General features: G+C 34.5%; 5 protein-coding genes across 5 annotated transcripts; 1 reads left to right on the forward strand and 4 right to left on the reverse strand.

The window, feature by feature from the left end:
* Positions 1-13: 13 nt before the first annotated feature.
* On the reverse strand, positions 14-1,421 carry HELRODRAFT_183249 (hypothetical protein; the record flags this gene model as incomplete). The annotated part of the gene is made up of 4 exons (XM_009012281.1): positions 14-406; positions 589-745; positions 953-1,097; positions 1,235-1,421. The coding sequence occupies 4 exons, from the start codon at positions 1,419-1,421 to the stop codon at positions 14-16; spliced, it is 882 nt and encodes a 293-aa protein (XP_009010529.1).
* A 288-nt stretch (positions 1,422-1,709) lies between these two features.
* HELRODRAFT_183250 (hypothetical protein) lies at positions 1,710-2,993 on the reverse strand (the record flags this gene model as incomplete). The annotated part of the gene is made up of 5 exons (XM_009012282.1): positions 1,710-1,808; positions 2,036-2,161; positions 2,404-2,499; positions 2,730-2,797; positions 2,888-2,993. The coding sequence occupies 5 exons, from the start codon at positions 2,991-2,993 to the stop codon at positions 1,710-1,712; spliced, it is 495 nt and encodes a 164-aa protein (XP_009010530.1).
* Positions 2,994-3,511: 518 nt separating this feature from the next.
* On the reverse strand, positions 3,512-5,589 carry HELRODRAFT_183251 (hypothetical protein; the record flags this gene model as incomplete). Its single annotated transcript, XM_009012283.1, has 8 exons — positions 3,512-3,555; positions 3,731-3,827; positions 4,030-4,158; positions 4,401-4,459; positions 4,636-4,738; positions 5,079-5,284; positions 5,423-5,485; positions 5,553-5,589. The coding sequence occupies 8 exons, from the start codon at positions 5,587-5,589 to the stop codon at positions 3,512-3,514; spliced, it is 738 nt and encodes a 245-aa protein (XP_009010531.1).
* A 982-nt stretch (positions 5,590-6,571) lies between these two features.
* Positions 6,572-9,019, reverse strand: HELRODRAFT_183252 (hypothetical protein; the record flags this gene model as incomplete). Its single annotated transcript, XM_009012284.1, has 7 exons — positions 6,572-6,668; positions 6,902-7,089; positions 7,382-7,513; positions 7,676-7,951; positions 8,247-8,399; positions 8,515-8,740; positions 8,877-9,019. 7 exons carry the CDS (start codon positions 9,017-9,019, stop codon positions 6,572-6,574), a joined length of 1,215 nt encoding a protein of 404 aa, XP_009010532.1.
* An 8,066-nt stretch (positions 9,020-17,085) lies between these two features.
* HELRODRAFT_104662 (hypothetical protein) lies at positions 17,086-23,463 on the forward strand. Its single transcript, XM_009012285.1, has 13 exons — positions 17,086-17,246; positions 17,881-18,019; positions 18,372-18,533; positions 18,895-18,987; positions 19,220-19,326; positions 19,654-19,758; positions 19,974-20,109; positions 20,570-20,846; positions 21,154-21,253; positions 21,579-21,702; positions 22,013-22,176; positions 22,367-23,110; positions 23,221-23,463. Exons 1-12 carry the CDS (start codon positions 17,230-17,232, stop codon positions 22,590-22,592), a joined length of 1,650 nt encoding a protein of 549 aa, XP_009010533.1. The 5' UTR covers positions 17,086-17,229; the 3' UTR covers positions 22,593-23,110; positions 23,221-23,463.
* Positions 23,464-24,063: the final 600 nt, after the last annotated feature.

The raw sequence follows: 24,063 nt of genomic DNA on the forward strand, positions 1-24,063 counted from the left end.
TAGATGCATGCCGTCAGTTGTTGTCCGATAAGAGCTCAGTGGCAGCTTCATTAGCAGCAGCGACAAGTGCCTTGTAGTTAGTATATTTGACATTCTTCATGTAGTAGCCAATATTAAGTTGAGCATCATCGGTGGTGCTCGTATTGGTGACGTAACTAACGTTACCAGTCTTCACATTAGTCGTCTGGCTGCCTGTGACTTTGGAGACCAACGAGACAGGCTTCGATCTGGACGAGGCTATTGGGATAGAAACCTTTGAAGCTACATTATCAACAAAATAATCGAAATCCTCCTCCTCGTCTTTCTCATCCATAACTCGTGGGAGATACAAATGCAAGTTCTTGATTGTCATCTTCCTCTCTTGCAGCTGATGCACATTTTGCTTGTGAAGCAGTTCGTGCAACTTCTGCAGGAATTTATTCAATAAATGTTAACGTTTGAAGTAATTAATACTTACCATCAGCATCATAAACGATCTTTAAAGTTTTTTCTGCTACAAATTATTAACAATCATTATATTAATAATTAGAAAAATCATTAAATGAAGAAACATTTAATAGAAAATGTACTGTGAAATAAGTTAGTTACATGAATGTTTTCAACAAAGAAATCAGGACACGAGGCCCTCTCAATCAGTCTATCACTGAACTCGGCCTTACGCGCATCCACCAGTGAAGCCATCCCTGATAGAACCAACATGGAGGAGATCTTTGCTCTGTATGCAAACAGAATGTCCGTCTCCAGTCTGCAACCAATCGTTTTAAACGTTTTAAAAACTGATTAATAGAAGCAACCAATCGTTTTAAACGTTTTAAAAACTGATTAATAGAAGCAACCAATCGTTTTAAACGTTTTAAAAACTGATTAATAGAAGCGAACAAAACGGCAACCAAATGTCACCACAGTATCACAAACTGCAACCAGCGTTTCCTAAATGAAAATTAAAATGAACCTGTGACCAATCAGAAGAGTTCTCGACAGATCAATAACAATCTGTGACAAGAGGACTCTGAAAATAGGCTCTTCAGGCTTCCCAATGACGTAATCGGGTTTCCTACCACTCAATTCTTTTATCATTTTTGACTGGGCTTTGATTCCTTAACAAAAAATATAATCCAATAATACTTGTTAATATGATGAAAATGTGGAGGAAAAACAGTACTAGAAGTATGTCAAAAACTGAACTTTACCAACGGAATATAAGGCAATATAAAATATAATCAAATAAACCAACGGAATAAGATATACAATATTGAGTCACGATGCAATGAAATATTAAACCAGCCAGGCATAAATCTGCTGTTCCTTCGAACGTAGTTGGGCTGCATATTTGTGGCCAGGTAGAGAACATCAGGGTGGTGAAGCATGTAGTTTGAGAGAGCTCGTGCCTTGCGGTAGCTGAAATTTACATCAATACCCATCACTATCGCCTTAATCTGATTGAATGTGAGAGTTTAGGGTCTATATTTTTTTTTAAAGTTACAACGGAAATTATTATATAGCAACTAATTGCTGGACACTTTATATAGCAGTTTTTATTAAACACGTAAAATGATTATTTATTTCTATAGTGCAATACAAACAAAAATACGTTACATAGTGGAAATACGTTAGTTCCATCTTACAGAATGTTTAAATAAATTGCTCTATCAGAACAATTGCAAACTGTTAGAAACCGCATTTTTCAATAACTTGAGCTGAAACATTGCTCAAATGAAATGGGGAAAGGAAAAAGCAGAGCAAAATATAAGATACTGAACTTCATTTCCAAATAGGAAATCTTCAAATGGCTTCCCATCTCTGCAGTCCTATGTTTGCAAATGAAAATAAATTGAGAAAAATTCAGATTTAAAATAATAATTATGTTCAAGAAAAGAACGTATTTTATCTAAATAGTAAATGAATGAATGAGCATAATGAACACAACCAAATAAAAGTTGGTTAGGATTAGCTGTACCACAACATTATACAGGCATAAATAAAAATATCAAATGAATAAAATGAAAAAAAGACCAACACATTTTGCGGTGAGAACTTTCACGTTATTGTTCTTGAGTTCAGAGAGAAGAGCTGACGGTCCAAGGCAAAAAACTCCATCCGAAATCTTCAAGTGGTCTCTCAAGTAGACTGCTGTAGCATGACTCAACGAACATATCTCGTTCTGTTTGAAGAACAATATATGAAATTCGTCTACATAATATATATATATATATATATATATATATAACAATTGAATGAAACAGCAGGTTATAAAAAATAAAGAAAATATTACTTATTTATAGAATGTGTGTATAGTAACAATTAGTTGAGAGGTGCCTCACAGCAATCAATAACAAGCACAAAAAATAACCAAAAGGAGAAGAAGGAATGATATAAAATAGAGAACAAATGTAACTGACTAACTGGTTTAACATCTTTGATTCCAAGATTGGTCAACTGATTTTGGATAAATTCTCTTGTGTGCATGTCATTGTTTGTGAAATATACAATGTGCTGTCCCTTTGTATATTATTTAAATTATTATATATTCAATTTAAATTATTATTATATAATTCAGATTGATAGCCACAAACTATTTTATTAATATTTAAAATTTAAAAAAAACATCATCCCTATTTAATTTTATAATGTAAATTTGGTTTATTTTATCTAATCTAATGAGTCAATGAATAAACAATAGTACTAAAAAATTTTCAACCAGCTCAACTTAAATTTTTAAAGTAACTAACAATTTTCTTCAAGCCCTCCGCTACATTACCACTCCCAGGAAAGACATCCTTACCAAGCCAATACACTCCTGCAAGTCACGTCATGCAAGAATACAAATGAATATATTAAAAAGGATAAAAAGTACTAATTTAGTTTCAACTTCCAGTCACTAACTAACCTCCCAAGCCCATCAGGATGAAGTCGACTGAGGCCATCAATTCAGTTATGTTTGATTCCGTAACTTGAACAAGTCTCTGCTGGTGGCGTTCACTGAATTTGAGCATTTTAAAAAACTTCTACAACTGAATCAGTTAATAATATAACAAATATCAAATCTAGACATTAAAAACCCGGATAAACCAGCGTTAACAACTCATTTTTTAAACGAATTCGATTAAGAAAAATATTTTCTGCGCGTCTGAGGAAATGTCCGCCATGGAAACCGGTTTTTTAAAATTCTTTGTCTTACGAAATTAATTGAGGTTTTGTTCGATGGACAAAAGCTTTTAAATTTAAAATGTCATAATTTTACTTGTAATTAATTTTTCAGTTCAACTTTTTCAGAATAAAATTAATAAAAGTCTAATTCAATTCTTTTTTTAAAGTAAAATAATGAAGGAAATTGCGACAGGACAAAAACACAGAAACATTGGTTATTAAAACTTTAATTAATTAAATTATCAAATTAAATTAAAATAATTAAAAGGAAGTGGAAGGTTAAATAACTTTTATTTGAAATAGTAAAATATAAAAGATATTTACATTTTTTAATATACAAAAATATTATTTGCAGTTAAATCACTTAGAACAATGCAATGGCAATGAATAATGATCCGAAATCATGTTCTGCAGTTAGAAATTTTCATCCTCTACTGGTGCCTTTAAAAAAGAAAGTTTAATTAAAGTTAAGTTAAGGAGCATTTTTATTAATTTTTCAAAAACAACAAAATATTTATTATAAAATATGATTAGACTGATAAAAAATGATTATTAAAATAATTAATTAGATTTCAAAACAGACCTGTAATGTATGTTTGGTTTCCTAGCGATTGTGGTGGCTGGTTGGATGTGAAGACAAATTGTGCTGGCAGAACCCTGTTCCTTCTCACGGGCACGTCCTTGGTGGGTGGGATTTTATTTATCAACTTATAATATAAATGCAAGACAAAATTTTAACTAGCTAGCAATGTAACTAGATTTTAAATGTTTCAGAACCATTGAAAAAAATTTCAAATCACTCAGTTAAACAAGTTATATTAGCTAGCTAGATCATTTTCATTTGAAAATGGACATGAAACAATATTAATTATATTAATTCACTGATGCAGTAGTGTAGTCCTGGGGTCCACAGACAACTGCACAGCATATTATGGAGGCAAAGATGGCAGCCAGCATTTCAATGAGACCTGTACAGGCAAGCAGGGAATCTATCACAACAGCGCCTATCCACTGTGTTTGTTTAGTGTAAATAATTAACTGACTGAATAATTTTTAGTAGCATTTTGCATTTTAATGCAATTATAGAATAATTCTCTCGTGATTAGCCCCTAGAAGTATCAGCAACACAAGCACACAACATTTGTAAATCAAACCATCACACACATTGCATTCAAAATCATCTCACCGCCAATAATTATATTTATATAATATTAATTATGTGTTTATATATGTGATAATGATAAGTAACTGACATCTATGCTGTTTGGGTATGTAGCCACGGCATATGGACATCTTCTCAAACTGGCCGCTACTGTTTTCAATAGTTATTCATTGTTGGAGTGTTACTTGTAAAAATTAGTTTTTTTTATCAATACAAATATTATTAAATCATTATTTCTTTTTGGCATTTTGTACATTTTGGCATTTTTGACAAGTAGAAATGAATGAATTCAACGTATAAGAGCCATTACAAAACAATGATCTTACAGCTTAATCTGAGGTTGTTCATGTGGGCAGAGTATGTTCCCAGTGAGAACTGAATGGCGCCCAGACATGAATTTATTATGGAAAGTACCATTGTCGTCATTATCTGGTTGGTTGATTGGTTGGCTAGTTGGTAAGTTTTAAATTTGATATTTCTCAAATGCTGTAAATAATCATTTCAGCGGCGATAAAATGATCAAATCGAACGAAATTTAGTTTTGGAGACTAACGAGTAACGTTGTTCTTCTGCTGGTTGACCACATGCCGATGTAACCAGCTACAAAGTACTTCATTTATTCATTTAAATCAATCACTTCAATTGTCAGTGAAATGAGTGGGTGGATTATTATTAGATGATGAAATGCTCGATTAGGTATTAAAACTGCTGTGTCATAAACAATAAACATTTTACCATCACTACAATTCTTGACTAACAACAAACTCACCATGACTCCGCCCCAAACTCCGTAGCCGATGAAACCGAGTTCCCCACATTCAAGTGGGCTGGCGATTCCAAGAGCCAATGAAAAAATTCCACAAAAGCATTGGACCATGCCGCATATGTTTGCAAAAGAAAGCTCGTACGAATCGTACGTCCTCTTCAAACGAGGGGCCTGAACGATGAACACCTGATTGGCTGACGGAACTGCTCCTAATTGTTACCATGATTGTGATTGGTCGTTTGAATATCTGGCTGGTTGTGATTGGATGTGATTGTAGTTGGCTGGCTGTTTGTGAAAAACTGTAATGGTTGGTTGTTTGCAGGAAGATGTACTTGCGTGTGACTGACCGTGCAAGTTGGAAACTGTTTGAGGTAGGTTGGTGGCCATTCTCGAAGAGTCCAGCGGATAGCCTGACAATGAAGAAAATGATTATGATGATGAAGATAACGGCTGTCGTAATACTGTTAACTGACCAACCTGTTGATGGAGATGATGGATTGAAAGATTTCATCATTTCTCCATTCATTCATTCACTGTTTTTTCTTCCTTTATTCAGTCAGTCGCCAGCCATTCAGTAGATGTCTAATCATTTGATTGATAAATAAATGTTAAACAATGTAATGCACTTGGAGTATAGAGAAATCTGAATTAGTCCAGTTTTCAAGTTGTACACGTTTCGCTTTATAACTATTGTGCAAAGGAAATAACAAGGCAATAATCATCGTCAGATGAACAACGTGGCGATCAATATTTTCATTTTTATCATTCAAACCAGATGTTATATCTATCGCACGCTTACCTATTTGTGTTTGTATGTGTGTTTGTATATGTGTGTGTTTGTATATGTGTGTGTATGTGTGTTTACGTATAGCTCATTCCAGAGTTATTGCTTGCTTTTTTTATTGCATTTTGAAAGATTTCACATGAGTAGAGTTAGCTGGTGCATCAAATTGAGAGATGTATTCATTTTTTTTAATATTTTATTTTAGATGTTTTGTAGTTTTTTATAGAATAAATTTTATTTATCTAAATAATGTTATAGAAATTGAAATATATTGAACGAAAACGAATGTATGAAATTGAAAGATGCAATTTAAATAACCAAACATTTATGTTTGATAGAAACACACAACCAAAGGCGAAAGTGTGAAGATGATGGTGTTGTCACTCAACTAGACACAACAATTTTTAACTTTACGAATGTAATGTATGCTTGCACATGTACATGCGTTAAAAACGAGGAACGAATTTGCAAGAACTACTAAGTTACTGAGAGTATAAATATCTTTTAAATATTGATACTAGGTTAAATTTTTAAAAAAATAAATAAGAAATATAACAAAGGACAATGGGTGTTTAGTGAATAACAATAGGATGTTACTGGCATAGGTTGTTTATACACATAAAATTATTCCTTCTATAATTTTATTAAAATTATTATCGCAGCAATAATCGTAATTATTAATTTTTTATAATTAATAACAATATTGTAAAAGTTAGCAGACGTCCATTCTGAGACATGTTCTCTGGCATTGTTCCTGGAAGGCACTGGATATCGGCATCCTACCCCCACTCAACAACAAAGCGTGACATCTGATTGGTTGACGAATGTGTGTGTGTGTGAAGTTATTCCTTCGTTAATAATATCAGATACTAACCGATACTAAATATTCAACGATCATTATTGTGTTAAGAAGCAGCTAAATATCATTTGATGTTAATGTGTAACCGATCAATTAACTTTTTAAATTATCAACTGACACTGGAGAACAGCAAAAAATGAAAAAAAAGCAGACGACACCATACACGGAGAGTAAGGAACTGACCTAAGTGCTTCATTGAGTAGTGCGTAGCATTCGGGATTATCAAATAACCATGTCACCTTTTCAACTTTATCGACGAGATATTCTGGAGATATGCACATGAGACGCACACCATACCTCAGTAATGTCGGGGCTAAACTCTTGCGTCTTTCTCGGTCCGCCTCCATCCAATATAAAGCTGCATAGAAGACCTGAGGTGAATTCGCATGTGTGTGTGTGTGTGCGCGCCAGTAACTACGTGTGTGTGTGTGTGTTAACGTGTTTTGTTTTTGCCGTTCAGCTTTGCAAAAACTCAGAACCGATTACAAATCCATCCGTATATAGTTGAAATAAAACATTTATGTCACAAGAAGCCTTATGTAGGACGCGTCTGTAATTTTGTAACTTGCACTGGAAACATTTTGAACGTTTCGGCGCGAGACAAACGTCTGAACCGATCCGACGGCAACAAGACTAACATAACAAAAACACAAGAGGACTCACAGTGATCTCATCGCAGACAACCAGTCGATCGTCAGACAGAAGGGACATGAGACGGTCGGGGTGCAACATTCTGAAGTGTCTCGTTTCCCAAACGTTCTCAAAATTCTGTAACAAGTAGTGGTAGATCTTTTCCTGTTTGGCGGTTATCCTCATCATTATCGATGTCATTTGAAAATTTATACAACGTAGATAATGCGATGCATCTCATATTAGCAATAAGTTATTTGAAATTGAAAATTTAATATTTGTAACATTGACTATCATCAAGCATTAATCAGTTATAGCAGTGATCACCCTAATTTCGGTGAGTCCAAAGTTGTCGGCAATGGCGTAATGAAAGATGGCATTTTCCGGATCGACGTTACAGAGGTACCTGACGCAGCACTTGACCAGGTCACAGACTCCCAGCTCATCCGCCACTAACATGAGGGGTCCAACTAGTTGAGAGTTGAGTTCCAGTTCGAACTGATCCTCTCCACCACCCCCGCAATAGACGTAGCACAGGACGATCATCACTACATCCTGACTGAAATCCGGAAGGTCGATGGCAATGCCTGCGCTGTCTGGGAACTTTAGAAATTGAAATAAAACTTGTAGCCGTCATTTTATTATTTTAAACAACTTACAAATATTACATTACTTTATTAAACAAATATTACATTACTTTATTAAACAAATATTACATTACTTTACAAAATAATTAGCACACATCGCAAATTTGTACAAATACTATTACTATTTATTAAATCATCAAATTACTCATTATATTAGAACACGAAGTCAAGCGATAATCATTCATGAATTTGTCCATTTCATTGCATCAAACTAGGATTTGATAATTGAAGTCGTGCTGATAATTTCGTACTTTACTGAAATTCTCGAGTACGTAGCTACTGTAGGCTGACAGGACGACCTTGTGGGCCTTGATCTCGCCATCGGAGCACCTGAGAACCAGGTCGCACATCTTCTGATCCATCCAGAGACGGTGCAGATGGTCTCCCACTCTGAAACAGCCTTCCTGTTGTAAATTCCAATCAAATATTTCGTCATAGTCATCTCCAGGCATTACAACATGATCATGTTTTTTTTCTCAATACATTCACGACAATATGACAAAAAAAGGATGCCGAGACCTGATATCTGGCATTCGTTTCCTGGCAGTTACTTCCGTGTGCACAGAGGGGTCCACCGCTCATGACGTAGGACATGTTCTTCGGAGTTCCGAATGTTTTCATCTGACTGTTGTTGACAGGGACGGGAGGGGTGGTCATCACTGACTGTTGGACTCCGAACGACCTTCCATCTGGCCCCGTCGCCACTGGACCTCCACCGCCAGGAGTAGTGTCCAAGTTGCTATCACTAATTGAGCCAAATTCAAATGTTTCACACAGTTAATTTTCAGTAAGTTTTAATTTGTTATAAATCATTCATCACCAAATTTAAATATTGACAAAATCTAGATTGAAATAAAACAAAGGAATAGAATTGAACTGACTAGCAAGTGCATGATCTGAGGTTTGGAGCTTTGTTCTCTTTGTAGCATTCTTTGTTGATGCAGCGTGTTGAGGCACACAAACTTCCCGGCTCAGCTCCTATCAGTTCTTCACTGGCAGTCGTGCCTGGAAGTCTCCTGCTCATATCTGATCCGCTCTACTGCTGCTTCTTATCTGTTGTTCGTTCATTATTTGGAAGCATTCTTTTTTATCAGTACAAGTTCCATTCACTTCATTTCATATCTTGTACGTGAATTAATTGCATGCGAGATTGAATCATTTAAAAAATGACGCTTCAATAATAATATTAGAAAGAACAAACCAGGGTGAACGAAAAAGTTGTTTTTAAAATCTACCACGGCTTGTTTAATTAGCAGCAAATTTTTAACTTCGCGAGTTTCAGACCGGTAGAATAAAATTCATTTTCCATATTTCGGACATTTTGTTGTTAAAAATTCGCAAATTAAACTCAATTAAAGCAGTGTAAAAAAGTTCATTTTGAATTGATAAAATTTGTTGTTCTTCATCAACGGTCGGTCCAATAAATAATAATGTTATGACGTCAACAAAATTGGATGGGCATTAATTTCAATAAATATTATTTCTACAACTTCAAAGTAAATTTAAGAGTAACACTTCTACAACTCTTTGTAGAACTCTAAAACAAGACAGCGTTTGACCATGAAATGTTTGTGCGTTACAACTTGATGCGGAAGGAACACCTAGCGGCAATTTATCTACAAATTACTTTAAAAAATTTGAAATTTCAACGTGTTATCTTACACATGAATGCAGTCAGATATAAGCCAGTCATGTGCCTACGTGGGACGAAATGCGTGTTTCTCGTTGAGAAAAAAATGGCAAGAGCCCATTTAATCAGGCACTTGCACGTTACGTGTGGTATCAATAGTTTCCCAACAATTGCGCTGACGATTGCATGGCAAAATGTTATTAAGTTTCACTTATTTCGGCTGCTCATCCTACGTAGCGTGTCTAACTCAACTAACTCAAGTCTGACGACTTCTCCATCACTTACGAAGTTCAGAGCGGATCTCAAGACCCACCTGCAAAATTCATTGCAAAACTCATTGAGGAGCGCTGTTGAACATTGCGGAAATAGCGTTTTATAAACTAATTGAATGATTGATTGAATGAATGATTGATTGAATAATTGATTGATTAATTGAATGATTGATTGAACCATCACAAACATTTTTGCGTCAATCATGACATGCTGGTGCGTGGCGCGTTGGTCAGTCCCCGTCAAAACACCTGCCAGCGAACAACTTAGTGAGTTTTGACTAGAGATACTTTACCACAACGGCTAATGCCCGTAGAGGATCATATTAAAAACATCGCAGGTCATCTGCCACATACCCGCGATAATTTTCACGAGCCCACAAAAACGAGTGTATAAAATAAATTGGGGCATGTTGGACGGAATGGAAGTAATAATTACTGCCTGTGCTCATTAAACAAAGCAAACAAGCAAGCAAGCAAGTGTACGCGAACAATGCGATGTACCGTGAGTAATTGTTAAATAAAATAAAATATGATGTCACTGAATTCAAATAAATGTCACTGTATTCATTGAATGCAAGTATGTAAAGAAAGACTCGACTAGCAAGTCGTAGGCTTCCTTTGTCCATTGCTGATATAATTACAGCTGCAGTTTTAAACTGATATAATAAGAGCTGAAGTTTTAAGCTGTTTCAACCAATACAACAGCCACAACTGCAGTCGCCAATGTTTATAATACAAACAAACGTGTTTAAACAGAAAGCATACCTTGCGACAACTCGGGCGAGTACGTACGGTCGGGTATTGACGGCGGTATCAACGGATATTTTCGGATATTAAAACAGCGGCCAACACTCTTTGAATATTAATGTTAATTAGAGCGAATATTTTTACGTGATTTATTTTCATTACCAACAACAAAATTCCAGTGACATATCAGCGACGTCATTTTAATTATTATTCGCGGGTGCGTCTCTCTGCAAGCCAGGCAGGGCTGCTTCTGAATTTAAAATAGTTTTAAAATAAAAAATTTTAATTATCAGTCGAAAATTGCAGTGTCTAGAGAGCTTCAAACGATAACGTTTAATCATGTACCTATAATTTTGTGATTTTAACGAGAGAGAAAAATGAATCAATGGCGCTTTAATATTACTATTTAACAATAAAATAATACAGATTATAAAAATTATTTGGCCGCGTTTAAAAAATTTGTAAAAGTTCAGACGTAAAATAAATTTATCCACCAAAAAATATCGATCGATCAAAAAGTTCGAAAGGTCCCACCCCAGGTCAGGGCAGCGTGATGGCCCGGTGATTAAGGTCGCCTGGTGCTGTTTCCCAGTAACTTTAATGACATTTTACATTCTGCTGGTGCTCATAAAAACTGGTTGCTAAAATGATACGTTGGCTTAATGCAGTGGCTTACAGGGTTTCATAGAACCCTTAGGATAGCGGTTTTTTGTACATATAAAGCTTTAAATAAATCAATATATTCATATCACAATTATTTTTGTCAATATAAATATAGAAATTGCTTTTGTCTGGTAAAAAAACAGTGGCTTACTGAAGCCGTAGGTTGGCAAGGCCTCTTCAGTACAGATCTACAAACAATTTCGAGATTTTAGTAAAGAACGAAAAACACAATAGTTGCTTTTATTTAAATTCATTCAAAAATGAAAAGTGACGGATAATTAAAATTTTAAAAACGTCAATTTTTCAGAAAATTAGTATTTTAAACAAACAAATATAACAAAATATCGACCGATAAAAAATAATTATTATCCATTATTATTATTATTATATACACTCCTCAGTAGTTCTCGGAGAATGATTCACGTAACAATAACATTTAGTAAGAACAGTTCACAGCATATCATAATGACTAAATCAACATACCAAACAGAAATTATTTATACATGCATATATACAAAATAAATCAAGAAATATCCAAAAATTATATAACCAATTTAAAAAAAAAACTAGAAACCAGTCAACATTTAATAAATAAATAAATAGACATTAAAAAGATTGTTCAAAAAGGTAAAATTTAAGGCGGCGAGGAGAATAAAGTGTAGTTTGTTTTGTTGGTGTGGTGCTGTGAAGCGAAAACAAACACATCACACAAAACTAGTAAGAAGTCGCAAGAATAGTAGTCAGTCACCTACCTACAATTAAATTACTCTCAGGGCCCTAGCTTACTTATAATCATTAACTCAACTCACTTACCTACAAATTTGTATTTCTACGTTTCAGAAATTTTAAATGTTTCAGGTATTTTATTTAACATATTTTAGCGTTTTTATTTTACTTGAAGCTTTTTAACTAAAATTAAGCCCTAGCCTACTTACAGTTGTTCAACTCATCTCAATCCCTAACTTACCTATGAAATAAATTAAGTCCGATAAAGAAAATAGAAAAGTTGAAGAGAAACAGTTGTGTGTGTATGTGTTGTATTGAGTTGTATTGTTCAAATTCGAGTACTTTCAAAGGTACGATGGGACAAAAACAAATTTCCCTGTAACATTATCTTCGAATTGTCATCGGGACGATCATCATGAGACCACTATCAGAAACGCGCCGACGCCCACCACAGCCCACCTCTCATCATTCTGTAGACAAGTTTTTTTTTAATTAGCGAAGTAGTAAATCAAGAAACAAAGGAACGAACGAATAAATGATTAACTGAATAATTGAACGATTGGTTGAATGAATAAATTAACTAATTAATTAATCAACCAATGATTTAATGAATGAATAGAACGAATCAATGAATAAATTAATTGAGGAATAATTTAAAAGATAGTGATAAAATGAATGAACGAATGAGAAAAATAAAAAAAAAGAAACTAAGCCATACTTCAAAAACCGTCGTTGTTGTTTTCTTCGAATTGTCATCGGAACGATCATCATAAGACTACCATCTGAAACGTGCTGACACCCACCACAGCCCACCTCTCATTACACTGTAGACATTTTTTATTAGCGTAGTCGTAAATCAAGGAACAAAGGAACGAACGAATAAATGATTAACTGAATGATTGAATAATTGGTGAATGAATGAGTGAATGAATGAATGAATTAATCAATCAATGATTCAATTAATAAATAGAATGAATTATCGAATCAATTAATAGATGAATACTTTAAAAGATTGAGAGATAAAATGAACGAATGAGAAAAATAAAAAACGAAACTAAACCTTACTTCACAAATCGTCGTCACTGTACTCCATTGCACCGACCACCATCATCTGGTCGGCACACAAGATGTCATCCGAACTTCAGAGTGTCAGTCGACAGCCAACGAGCTGATTCTTCCTACACCACCATCATCATGAGACCATCATCTGAAACGTGCTGACGCCCACCACTGCCCACCTCTCATCCTTCTGTAAACAAATTTTTTTTTATTTGCATAGTAGTAAATGAATGTTAGAATCTTAGAAGCAAAAAAATTGAATTATAAAATAAAAATAATGTCAAATAAATAAAATTTTAAAACAACAAAGTGAGTGAAATGTAAAAAAAACTTACCGTCGTCCATTCGACAAAGGCAGAATGTTGAATGCGGTCCGGTTCCTACGTTGTCCTCGAAAACTGGTGCCAGTCCTCCTCGAGATTATTGTTGAAACACAGCCCGTGTTGATGAAGAAAGATAGAAAAAGAGTAGATTCTCATCAGAAAGCTTAGCGGTGCCTGCATCTCAAATTGCATAATAAAAATAATCCTATCTACCTATTCAATTACCTTAACTAATCTTTATTAAATTGTTAATGGTACGATAGTCGAAAGTCCCCCTTCATTCTCCCTCCTTGCACAGAGGTTCACCGACAACCAGGGCACCGGATAGAAAACCATTGCCGTGCGGATAGTAGACTATTGCCGTGCGGATAGTAAACCATTTGCCGTCCGGAAGCCGTGCGGGTAGTAGACTATGGTCGTGCCGCTTGGTAAATCATTACCGTGCAGATAGTAAACCATTGCCGTCCGGATAGTAAACCATTGCCGGTACACCACTGGCCACCAAGGCCTACCTCTGACAACAGACTTTGAAATTCAGAGTCTATCGGCTATCGTACCCTCAACTTACTTATTCATTACAATTAAGCCCTAGCTTACCTAAAATTACAAAAAAAACTCAAGAGCCCAATTCATTGGCCTTTCGGCACCCACCCCACCACCTACGTAATGCCTTGGGCTCCAACTTAGTAATAATAATATAAAACTTAAACCCTAAATCTATTAACGAATGTGTGTTACAACGTAGCCTTAACTTACCTATTCATTACATTACGGTCCTAGCTTACCTAAAATTACAAAACTCAAGAGCCCAATTCATTGGCCTATCGGCACCCACCCCACCACCTACGTAATGCCTTGGGCTCCAGCCTAATAATAATAATGTAAAACTTAATAATTAACTTACCTACCGATACACTTACAGCGTTTTAATTTACATTACAAGATTGTTCCTAGAATTACATTATTGCCCTTAACTACCTATGAAATTAAATTACTCTCAACCTTAGTAATAATAAATTAGAATGTGTAATGAAAATAAAATTAGGCTCAAATATTAATATATGTTTATGTATGTATTTGTGTGTGTGTGAAATACGCTGATGCGTGTAATGTGGGTGCAAGAAAAAGTAGAAGAGATAAACTTACGCGCCTACCTATTCAACTACATTAGTGTTGGATGCTTTCTATCTATCCTACCTACAGTTAAAATTATGCCTATCTAACCTACCTATATAGCTACTTAATGTGATTGTGTGTGTGTGCGTGTGCGTGTGAGCATTCTTACTTAATGTTAAATTACAGAGAAAAACAGAGAAAAAAGAATAAAACGAATCCCAGCCAGGCGTGTATTCATTGCCACTGAATGAACGAACGTAGCCTGACATCGTCCATGATGAATTCCTTTGGAAGCTTTAACCTGAATGAAATGGATGAAATGGAAAAATCTTATTTATTTGATTAATTTAAATAAAAATAGAAAGACGAGCCGCGGTGAAACCCGTCGGAAAAGCCAGTCAGCTGGCAAAAAAGAAACCGCAAAGAAACCGTAAAACGTACCCCAGCCAGTCGTGCATTCTTTGCCACTGAAAGAATGAACGTAGCATGACATCACAACCAGTCTGATCGTCCACGATGAACTCCTCTGGAAGCTTCAACCTGGATGAATGAACCTAAAAAAACCTAAATGAATGGAAAAATCTTATTTATTTAATTTAATTGAAAATAACCGCAAAGAAACCGACCGGTCGGCAAAGAAAAGAGAAAAGAAGAGCCAAGAAAGGTATCTATATAGGATTTATGCTCTATATAACTCTATATAACTCTATATAACCATGCATACTACCACATTCAATCAATAAAAATCCACTAAAACCAGGAACCACCGCGTACCTGCTGAATGTATGGTGTGAAACAAAACAAAAAAACACACAAAACGAAAAACACACCACCAAGTAAGAGTAAAAGAAAAGAAGTCCCTAACCTACCTATGTAACTAAATTACCTTATGCCCTAGCCTACCTATATAATAAATTAATTCTCAATCTCACCTACCTATGTTTCATTAACTTAACTCAAGACTCATGAAGAAAGAGAAAAAGTAGTAAAACAGAACATAAATACTACCACACAAACAAACATGATGTATGTATGTATGAGCAACCGCTAAAGAACCCACCTAAAATAAAAAAAATACCACCTACAAACATTCAAACCACCTACAAACATGCAAACTCTATATAACTCTATATAATAAAATAAATAAAAATAAAAAAATTATAAAAATAAAATAAATGAGATCAGACAGACTGCTTCAAGCGAGGCAGAATGCCTGATCTGATTTTCTGTTGTCTGAGCTCCTCTATTTATACTCGTTTCAACCATACATTCTCATCACTTAAATCATTCGCATCAGTAAAAAATTTATTTAATGTATGTACTACACTATTATACAGCCTTAACCACAATGCTAACTGTACTAAATTGACGTCATCGAACGAACGCCTTCGAAACTTTCTGATTGGCTGGTTGAATCTGCTATATTGCTTTTCATATAAACATAAAATCTTATTAATTATTTGTATACATGGATTCCATTCACTTTATATATATATATATATATATATATATATATATATATATATATATATATATATATATATATAGGGTTATAATATAAATTTATTATAAAAGCAACAGTAGTCAGTGTTATATTTGTTCGCACGCAGTTCAAATTTTTCGAGGAGAATTCAAAATAGTTTGAGACCACACCTTGCTTAACATCCGATTCCAAGCCGAACTAAGCCAAGCTGAGCCAATATGCATAGATTTATGAGCGCTTTTGTTAAAATTTTGCTTGCAATATTTATATATTTTATAAATTCATTATAAAAACAACAGTAATCATTGCTATATATGTACGCACGCAGTTCAAATTTTTCGGGGAGAATTCAAAATAGTTTGAGACCACACCTTGCTTAACATCCGATTCCAAGCCGAACTAAGCCAAGCTGAGCCAATATGCGTAGATTTATAAGCGCTTTTATATTAAAATTTTGCTCGCTTTTTAAACGAATATCCCAATATAACAAATTCTCCATCCTATTCTAACTTTCTTAGATGCTTTTTAATCAGTCAGGTCACAATCATCATCATCGATATTGCGATAAAATCAAATTGAATTTTTTTTAAATTGTTGGTAAAAGTAACTAGTACCCTATATAGTAAAAAGTTATATATATATATATCAACGCTCAGCCGAAAAGCGCGAATTAATTTATTTAATTAAATACATATTATTAATATTATTTTTACAATATTTAAAAACGTTATTATTATTATTATTGTTAACGTTATTATTATTTAGTTACAATTTATTATCTTAATATCTTATAGTTTCATTGTGTCGATTGGATAAATAAAATATGTTCACATTATTATCATCGCTGTGGTTCTTCTTGCTTCTTCTGAAAGCATGTTCTTCTTTGATATCATATAGCATATCATCAATATCGCAATGAAATCAAGTTGAACATTTTTAAAATTTTTTAAAAAAGTAACTTTATTCATTTTATGATACTACTTTGTTCAAACCAGTTTATAATCTTTTTAGCTTTCTATAGAAACAAGGTCTATGTATACAACATGTCTTTATATATATATAGTCTTTCTTATAAACAAGCAACTTAGTATATTGTCAATTGCTATGGAATGAGTAGAGTCGGATCATTTCTTCGTTAAATAAATTAAATAATTATTTATTTTAAATAAATTACATAATTATACATTTTCTAATTTTTCGCGTCATTCTTATGCTATGGAATCGTTAACGAAGTTTGTGCGATTTCTCTTTTAATATGCTTCTCATTTAAATTTTAAAATAAAATAAAAATCTTAGTACCTACCTGTGATAACTTCTGGTTAGCGTTAGTGTTAGGACTAACCAGAAGTGGTTAGGTCCTAACTGTTAGGTCGATCGTGCTGGCCTTCATTTCTCACTTTTCTAGCGAACTGGAATTGGATTATAAATTATAATTAACAAATTAGTATTCTTATTAAAATGTTAAATTTAAGAAGTTAAATAAGTAAATTAACTTATTGATTTTGTAAAAAAATGAATAAAAGATTAAAAGTCTACTTACCCACTTACCTTGTATGGCCTGCTCCAATACTTAGATTTATTCAGGATGTGTCAAAGTTAAAAAATGTTAATAATAATGATAATGGTGGCATTTATTCTGTACCTCATCTTCTGTAGATAGGCATTGCATGAATGCCACTTGGTTGCTATTGGCAAAAGTTTTAGATACCTGCTGTCACTAAAAATGCCTTAAATTAAATAAATTAATTTTTTTTTGCATACTATACAAAACATTTTATAATATAAATATATACTAAACTATAGTTTATAGTATATATAAATAATAATTAATGTTAATGTTGATGTTTGTTAAATTTTTTGTTGCAGTGTTCTTCCACCTCCTGTTTATCAGGCTGTTGATCGGCAGCAACATGTCCCCAGCAAAATAACATCATCAGTCGTGGCCGTTATCGGAGTGTGTCCGCCTTATGGTCAGAGGAAAGGATGGATACCCAGAAAAGTTGAGGTACTTCCAAATATTCTCAAGTCATTTTTTTGTCTTAATTATAATTTTTTTTTTTTAGAAAATTATTTTACATCTATACTGTAATATTAAAAAATGGAGTAATAAATTATTTAGATTTTCTTTAATTTAAAATTTATATGAATAAATTTTATAAGTTTTCTTGAGCTGTTAAATGATTTGTAATTGGAAAAGTTAATTTTGTTCTTGATATATGAAGCTTGTGTACACACACACACATACATGCATACACAAACACACACAACAAAAACATCAACACAAAGTATAACTCTATTTTTACGTAAAATATTCAAAATTGCAACAACAAATTAAAATTGATTACCAAATTAACCAGGATTACGGAGATGGCGGAGCGTTCCCGGAAATTCACACTCCTCAATTCCCACTCGGCATGGGATCAAAAAAGTCGACGAGTAACGCACTCGCGAAAACGGTGGACTCCGAAGGAAATGTCAGGTACGATGCAATTGCTAGAGTCGGGCATAGACAAGATAAAGTTAGTTTTATTCATCTGTTTTTTATCTTTGGTGCTTAATATTATGCAATCTCAGTCTGTCATTATTCTCATTATTCTCATCATAATCACTCAGATGAGACAGCTTTTGAAAAATTTTAATTGGATCTTTTTTTCATCTTTTAATATAAAGTTGTGAAATGATAACATTATGAACAGTTACTTTTAAGATAATGATTAATTCAGATAAGAAATAAATCTTCATTAACTTTTATATTACTGCCTGCTCATTCGTTCAGTTAAATGGAATCTAATAACTAACTATGTGAATCTAGAAATATAAGTCGGTGAAAAATGATTGATCGTTTTTATAAAACAGTAATTAATCATTTTATTTTTCTAGATTGTCCATTCTCGATTCAATGACCTGACGACAAAAGTCTTGGATCCAGACGATTCAACGATTCAGAAACCCGATCCAGATTATGTTAAAGAGGTCTGCTCACACTTTCTTTTTTCATTATTGATTCTCCTTTATGTACTTCTAAGAGGTTTCAACAACACGCACGCGCGCACACAATACACATGCACACAAACACACACATTACAACATTGTATGAATGTTTTTTACAATCATTTATTTCTAACAAGTCCTATTGAGACTGTATGAACATTTCATTTTATATTTTGTAATTAGTAATTAATTTGAGAAAATATTTTAATCCAAGATTACGGACAAGACGAAAGATGCTCTTGAGAAATTGGTAGCAGCCAAAATTTCGGCAGCTATGCCAGTCAGGGCGGCTGAGAAGAAGGGACAGGCGCAATACATCAGGTAGGCTGTGTTCTTTACAATGTTTGCCCCGTCTCATTTCATCTTTTGTATCTTTATTCGGGTCGATTTGGCTGGAGTAATATGTAAAAATTACTTATGTATTGTATTCGGTAATGTTTTTTGTGATTTTATATATATATATATATATATATATTTATATATAGAGTATCATAATGCATCTGATACTTAGTATCATGAATGTTGCATCGAGGCAATGTTTATATAACGTGATTATGACGATACGATACTGTATCATATGACGAATGACATGGCATGACACCTGACAATATTCATTATTTTGACGAGTGATGGTAATAAATGTTTTAGGTACACGCCATCCCAGCAAGGTGTGGCCTTCAACTCGGGGGCCAAGCAGAGTGTCATCCGGATGATTGACGTCCAACAGGACCCAATGGAACCTCCCAAATTTAGGTAGAACCTTATGTTTTTTCATTTCATCATTTTTATTTCTTTTTTTCATTCCATCAATTCATTTGTTCGCCATCATTTCTTGCGCCCCTAATCTCAATGTATTGTTGACTTGGCACAGTGCTGATTGTATACAATGAGAGATTAGATGTCAAGATTTCAAATATGACATTTTGGTATTGTAACGATGTTGACACCCACTAACCCAACCCCACCAGGACCAACAAGAAGATCCCCCGCGGTCCTCCCTCTCCCCCCGCTCCCGTCCTCCACTCCCCAAACAGAAAGGTCACTGTGAAGGAGCAACAGGAGTGGAAGATTCCGCCTTGCGTTTCCAACTGGAAGAATGCTAAAGTATGTTCATCGCGGCTGATTTATCATCATCCTCATCTTGTTTTGCATTGTAATTAACTCTTTTGCATCATGATACATCAAGTTTTATTAAATCTAGTTGTAGAGTTTAATGTTATGAATTGGAATTAATTGTTGAGTTTAGAGTTAAAATTATCAATTGGAATTATTTTGGTAAGTAAAACTGGAGCTAGAGTGAGCAGATTTGCCTGTTTAATTGATTAAAATGGTATTTATAGTCGTTTAAGGCAGAACAATTTAGCTTTTTAACATTGCAAACTGCACATTAGATAGTAGGCTGTGACCTCAAAGTTTTAACAATGGAGAGCATTCTTTTGTTTTTTGAGCGTTGTTTTTCTTGCTGCAGTTGAACTTCGCAGATTGCTTTTCTAAAAAAAACCCTCGATGGTGAATTCCAAAAAATTTTCATTTCATTGAAAAATTATCCCACCGCACAACTCAGGGCTACACCATCCCGCTGGACAAGAGGCTGGCGGCAGATGGCAGAGGACTGCAGGCCACGCACATGAACGAAAACTTCTCCAAACTCGCCGAAGCCCTCTACCTGGCAGATCGGAAGGCTCGAGAGAATGTGGAGGCGAGGGCGCAGATGGAGAAGAAGGCCGCCCAGAAGGAGAAGATGGCGAAGGAGGAGAGGTTGAAGATGCTGGCCCACCTGGCCAGGGAACAACGGGCTGGCGTGGGGACGAACCACGACGCCAGTGCTCCTGCCAACGATGGTTCGAGTGGTGTTTTTGAAATTCGTTCATTTATTTGTTGAATTCATTTTTGAAAATCTGGAAAACCGACCAATACAAACGAAAATTTCATGAATAACTGCAAAATGAAAACATCGATTAATTAATACAAATAATTAATTAACACTAATTATTAAATTAATACTAATTATTAAATTAATACTAATTATTAAATTAATACTAATTATTAAATCAATACTAATTAATTAATTAATTAATTTACTAATTAATTAATTTACTAATTAATTAATTAATTTACTAATCAATTAATTAATTAATTACCTCAAAGTGGATGACCCCGACTTTCAAACTCGAAGTGACTTGAGGAGAGATCTGGCCAAGGAAAGGCAGAGGGACAGAAACATCAGCAGAGCTGCTCCCGATAAGAGGTTTCTGATCCACTTCTTCTTCATCTTCTTCTTATCTCAATCATCTATTTCTTCTGCCACTACTTAAGTCCTATGTGTCGTGTTAATCGGCTACCGCGTTTGCCATCCTCATCTGCCAACTATCCAATATTATTTCCATCATGTTTTTATATTACTTGATAATTATTTGCATTCACTCTTCACTTCATTCACTCTTCACTTCATTCACTCTTCATTTCATTTACTTTTCACTTCATTCACCTTTCATTTCATTCACTCTTCACTTCAATCACTCTTCACATCATTCACTCTTCACTTCACTTCACTCACCGCCTTCCTAACGCAGGAATCGTTTGCAGAAGGAACGGGAGAGGGACATAAGCGAGAAAATTGCCCTCGGCATGCCCAACCCTGGTAACCGCGGCAACGATGACGCAATGTTCGACCAGAGACTCTTCAACCAATCAAAGGTTCGCAATCCTACATAATAATAATAATATCATTTTATATAGCGCCGTGGCTAGTAACTGCGGCGCATTATTATTATTATTATTATTATTGAATCTCTCTCATTGCACACTCTTGCACTTGAGAGGCGGGGGTTTCTTTGCATTCGAACCCAGTCACACTGCATCATCAGTGCCATGCACCTTAACCATTACACCATTACGTCGCCCATCACGTCTTCCTGCTACATCATCTCACATCTGTCTTGCTGCATTTTGTCGCATATCCTCTCCTTCGTCACATCCCTATTCTTCCTACTCATAAATTCGGCAGGGTCTCGATTCCGGATTCGGCGGGGGTGAGGACGACAGGTACGACGTGTATGACAAGCCATGGAGGTCCGACAAAGATTTCGCCTCGCACATTTACAGGCCCTCCAAAAATGTCTCAAACGACAACCTGGTCGACGACATAGACAACCTCATCAAGTCTAACAGGTGAAACCTTACAATCGCTCCTTATGTCACTGTATTCAAAATGTTTTTTCTATCTTTATATTGAAAAGTTGAAACTTTTACTGATTTCTTAGTTTCAAATTCACGGCAAGTTTGGTTTCCTTTAAACTTGATATGTACTGAAATAAATTTTCAAATTTTTACAACTCGAAAAAATTATTTTTACGATCAGATTTGTCGCCGATAAACCATTTTCCGGAAGTGACGCGACGATACGAAGGGATGGGCCGGTGCAATTCGAAAAAGAGGAGGAAGAGGATCCGTTCGGTCTGAACAAATTTTTGGACGAGGCCAAGAGAGGGCAGAAGAGGAACCCGAACGAAGGAAACGAACACAGCAGTAGCAAGCACGGTCATCATCATTCAGATCATTCCAGTAACAAGAGGAGGAAGGTTTGATGATGAAAATGATGAAGATGAGGATGGAGTCTGGAATGATCCGTAATGGGAAGTGGAAGAGGATCGGTCGTGATATGGGATGAGACGGGATGAAGGATTGATGATGACATGAGTTGAGGGTAGAAAAATTCTGATGAAGATGAAGAAGACGACGAAGATGAAGATGACAGTTGTGAGAATGAACGAACGATTGAATGAATGAATGAACGATTGGATGAATAAACGATTGATTGAATGAATGAATAAATGAATGAATGAGAGATTAAGAGAACGAACGAAAGGATGATCTATTAATCAGTTGCAAAATTTACTGTTTGACTGATTCGTGCGTGTTTTGTTTGTTTTTACAAAATGAATGATTAGATAAAAATAAATATATAAGTAAATAAATATATAAATAAATAAATAATTATTATTATTATATATGTTGGCAAAAGACAATAATTTTTACAATATTCTATAAATTCTACCGAATGTTTGGCGTTAATATGTTTCTGAAGATTCTGAATCGAAATATGGCCTTATTTCAATCAATCTTCGTTTTGCGTCCAGAGACCCGGTTTCCCGAGTTAGGACATTGTTTTCTTTGCCATCAACTTTTTGCGCCAAATTAGACGATCAGTTGAATTGGCCTTATTTGCAGCATGAATTCGGAAAATTTCCCGAATTTAGCATGAATTCGGAAAATAAGTTTATTTTGAATTTTAATAAACTAAACGTTCACCAAAAAACTTTAGTGAGAAAATTTGAAAAAACGAACTACAAACATATTAACGCCAAACATTCGGTAGAATTTATAGAATATTGTAAAATATATATATATATATCGTTACTCCTCGTTCTTGTTTTCATTGTTAACATCACGTGTTTCGTTCGTTTGTTTATTAATTCATTCGTTCATCCATTCATCATTCATTTGACCACTTCCTTAAATTCCATCCGGTCACTCGATCGTTGAATCTTTAATTTTTAAATAACCCGGGTTGTATGATGTGGCCATATTTGGCTGTTGGAAACTTCGTACGAGGATGTGACTTTGATGTTGGTGGGTAAGAAGGAAGGTTAGTTTTCAGTTGATGCAGTAGCTACGTGTATGATCAGTTAATAAGCTCAGTAGCTAAAAACCAACATCGGTGTTCACGTTCATGTTCACCCATGAACACTCAAACATCGCGTATATGAACGGTGAACAACAGACGAGACAGTTTTACGAGACATTATTATCAAATAGTTGTGGATTGTTTTTGTGAACGGCAAGTGCAAATCAACAATTCTTCCCTACTTATTGAGAATTTATGTAAATGGAAAAAAAGCCATAAAAGGTCAGTCAATCGGAGTTGAGTATTAACATTTAAAGATTTATTTAAATGTCAACAGAAAATAAAATTTATAACGGGAATTATTAATTGATAGATTGATCATCATATGAGTGACATACATCAACTGATTTATTGTGAGCAAATGAACGAAT

This window comes from Helobdella robusta (genome assembly GCF_000326865.2).
Source record: "Helobdella robusta unplaced genomic scaffold HELROscaffold_102, whole genome shotgun sequence".
In the NCBI taxonomy this organism is placed as follows: domain Eukaryota; kingdom Metazoa; phylum Annelida; class Clitellata; order Rhynchobdellida; family Glossiphoniidae; genus Helobdella; species Helobdella robusta.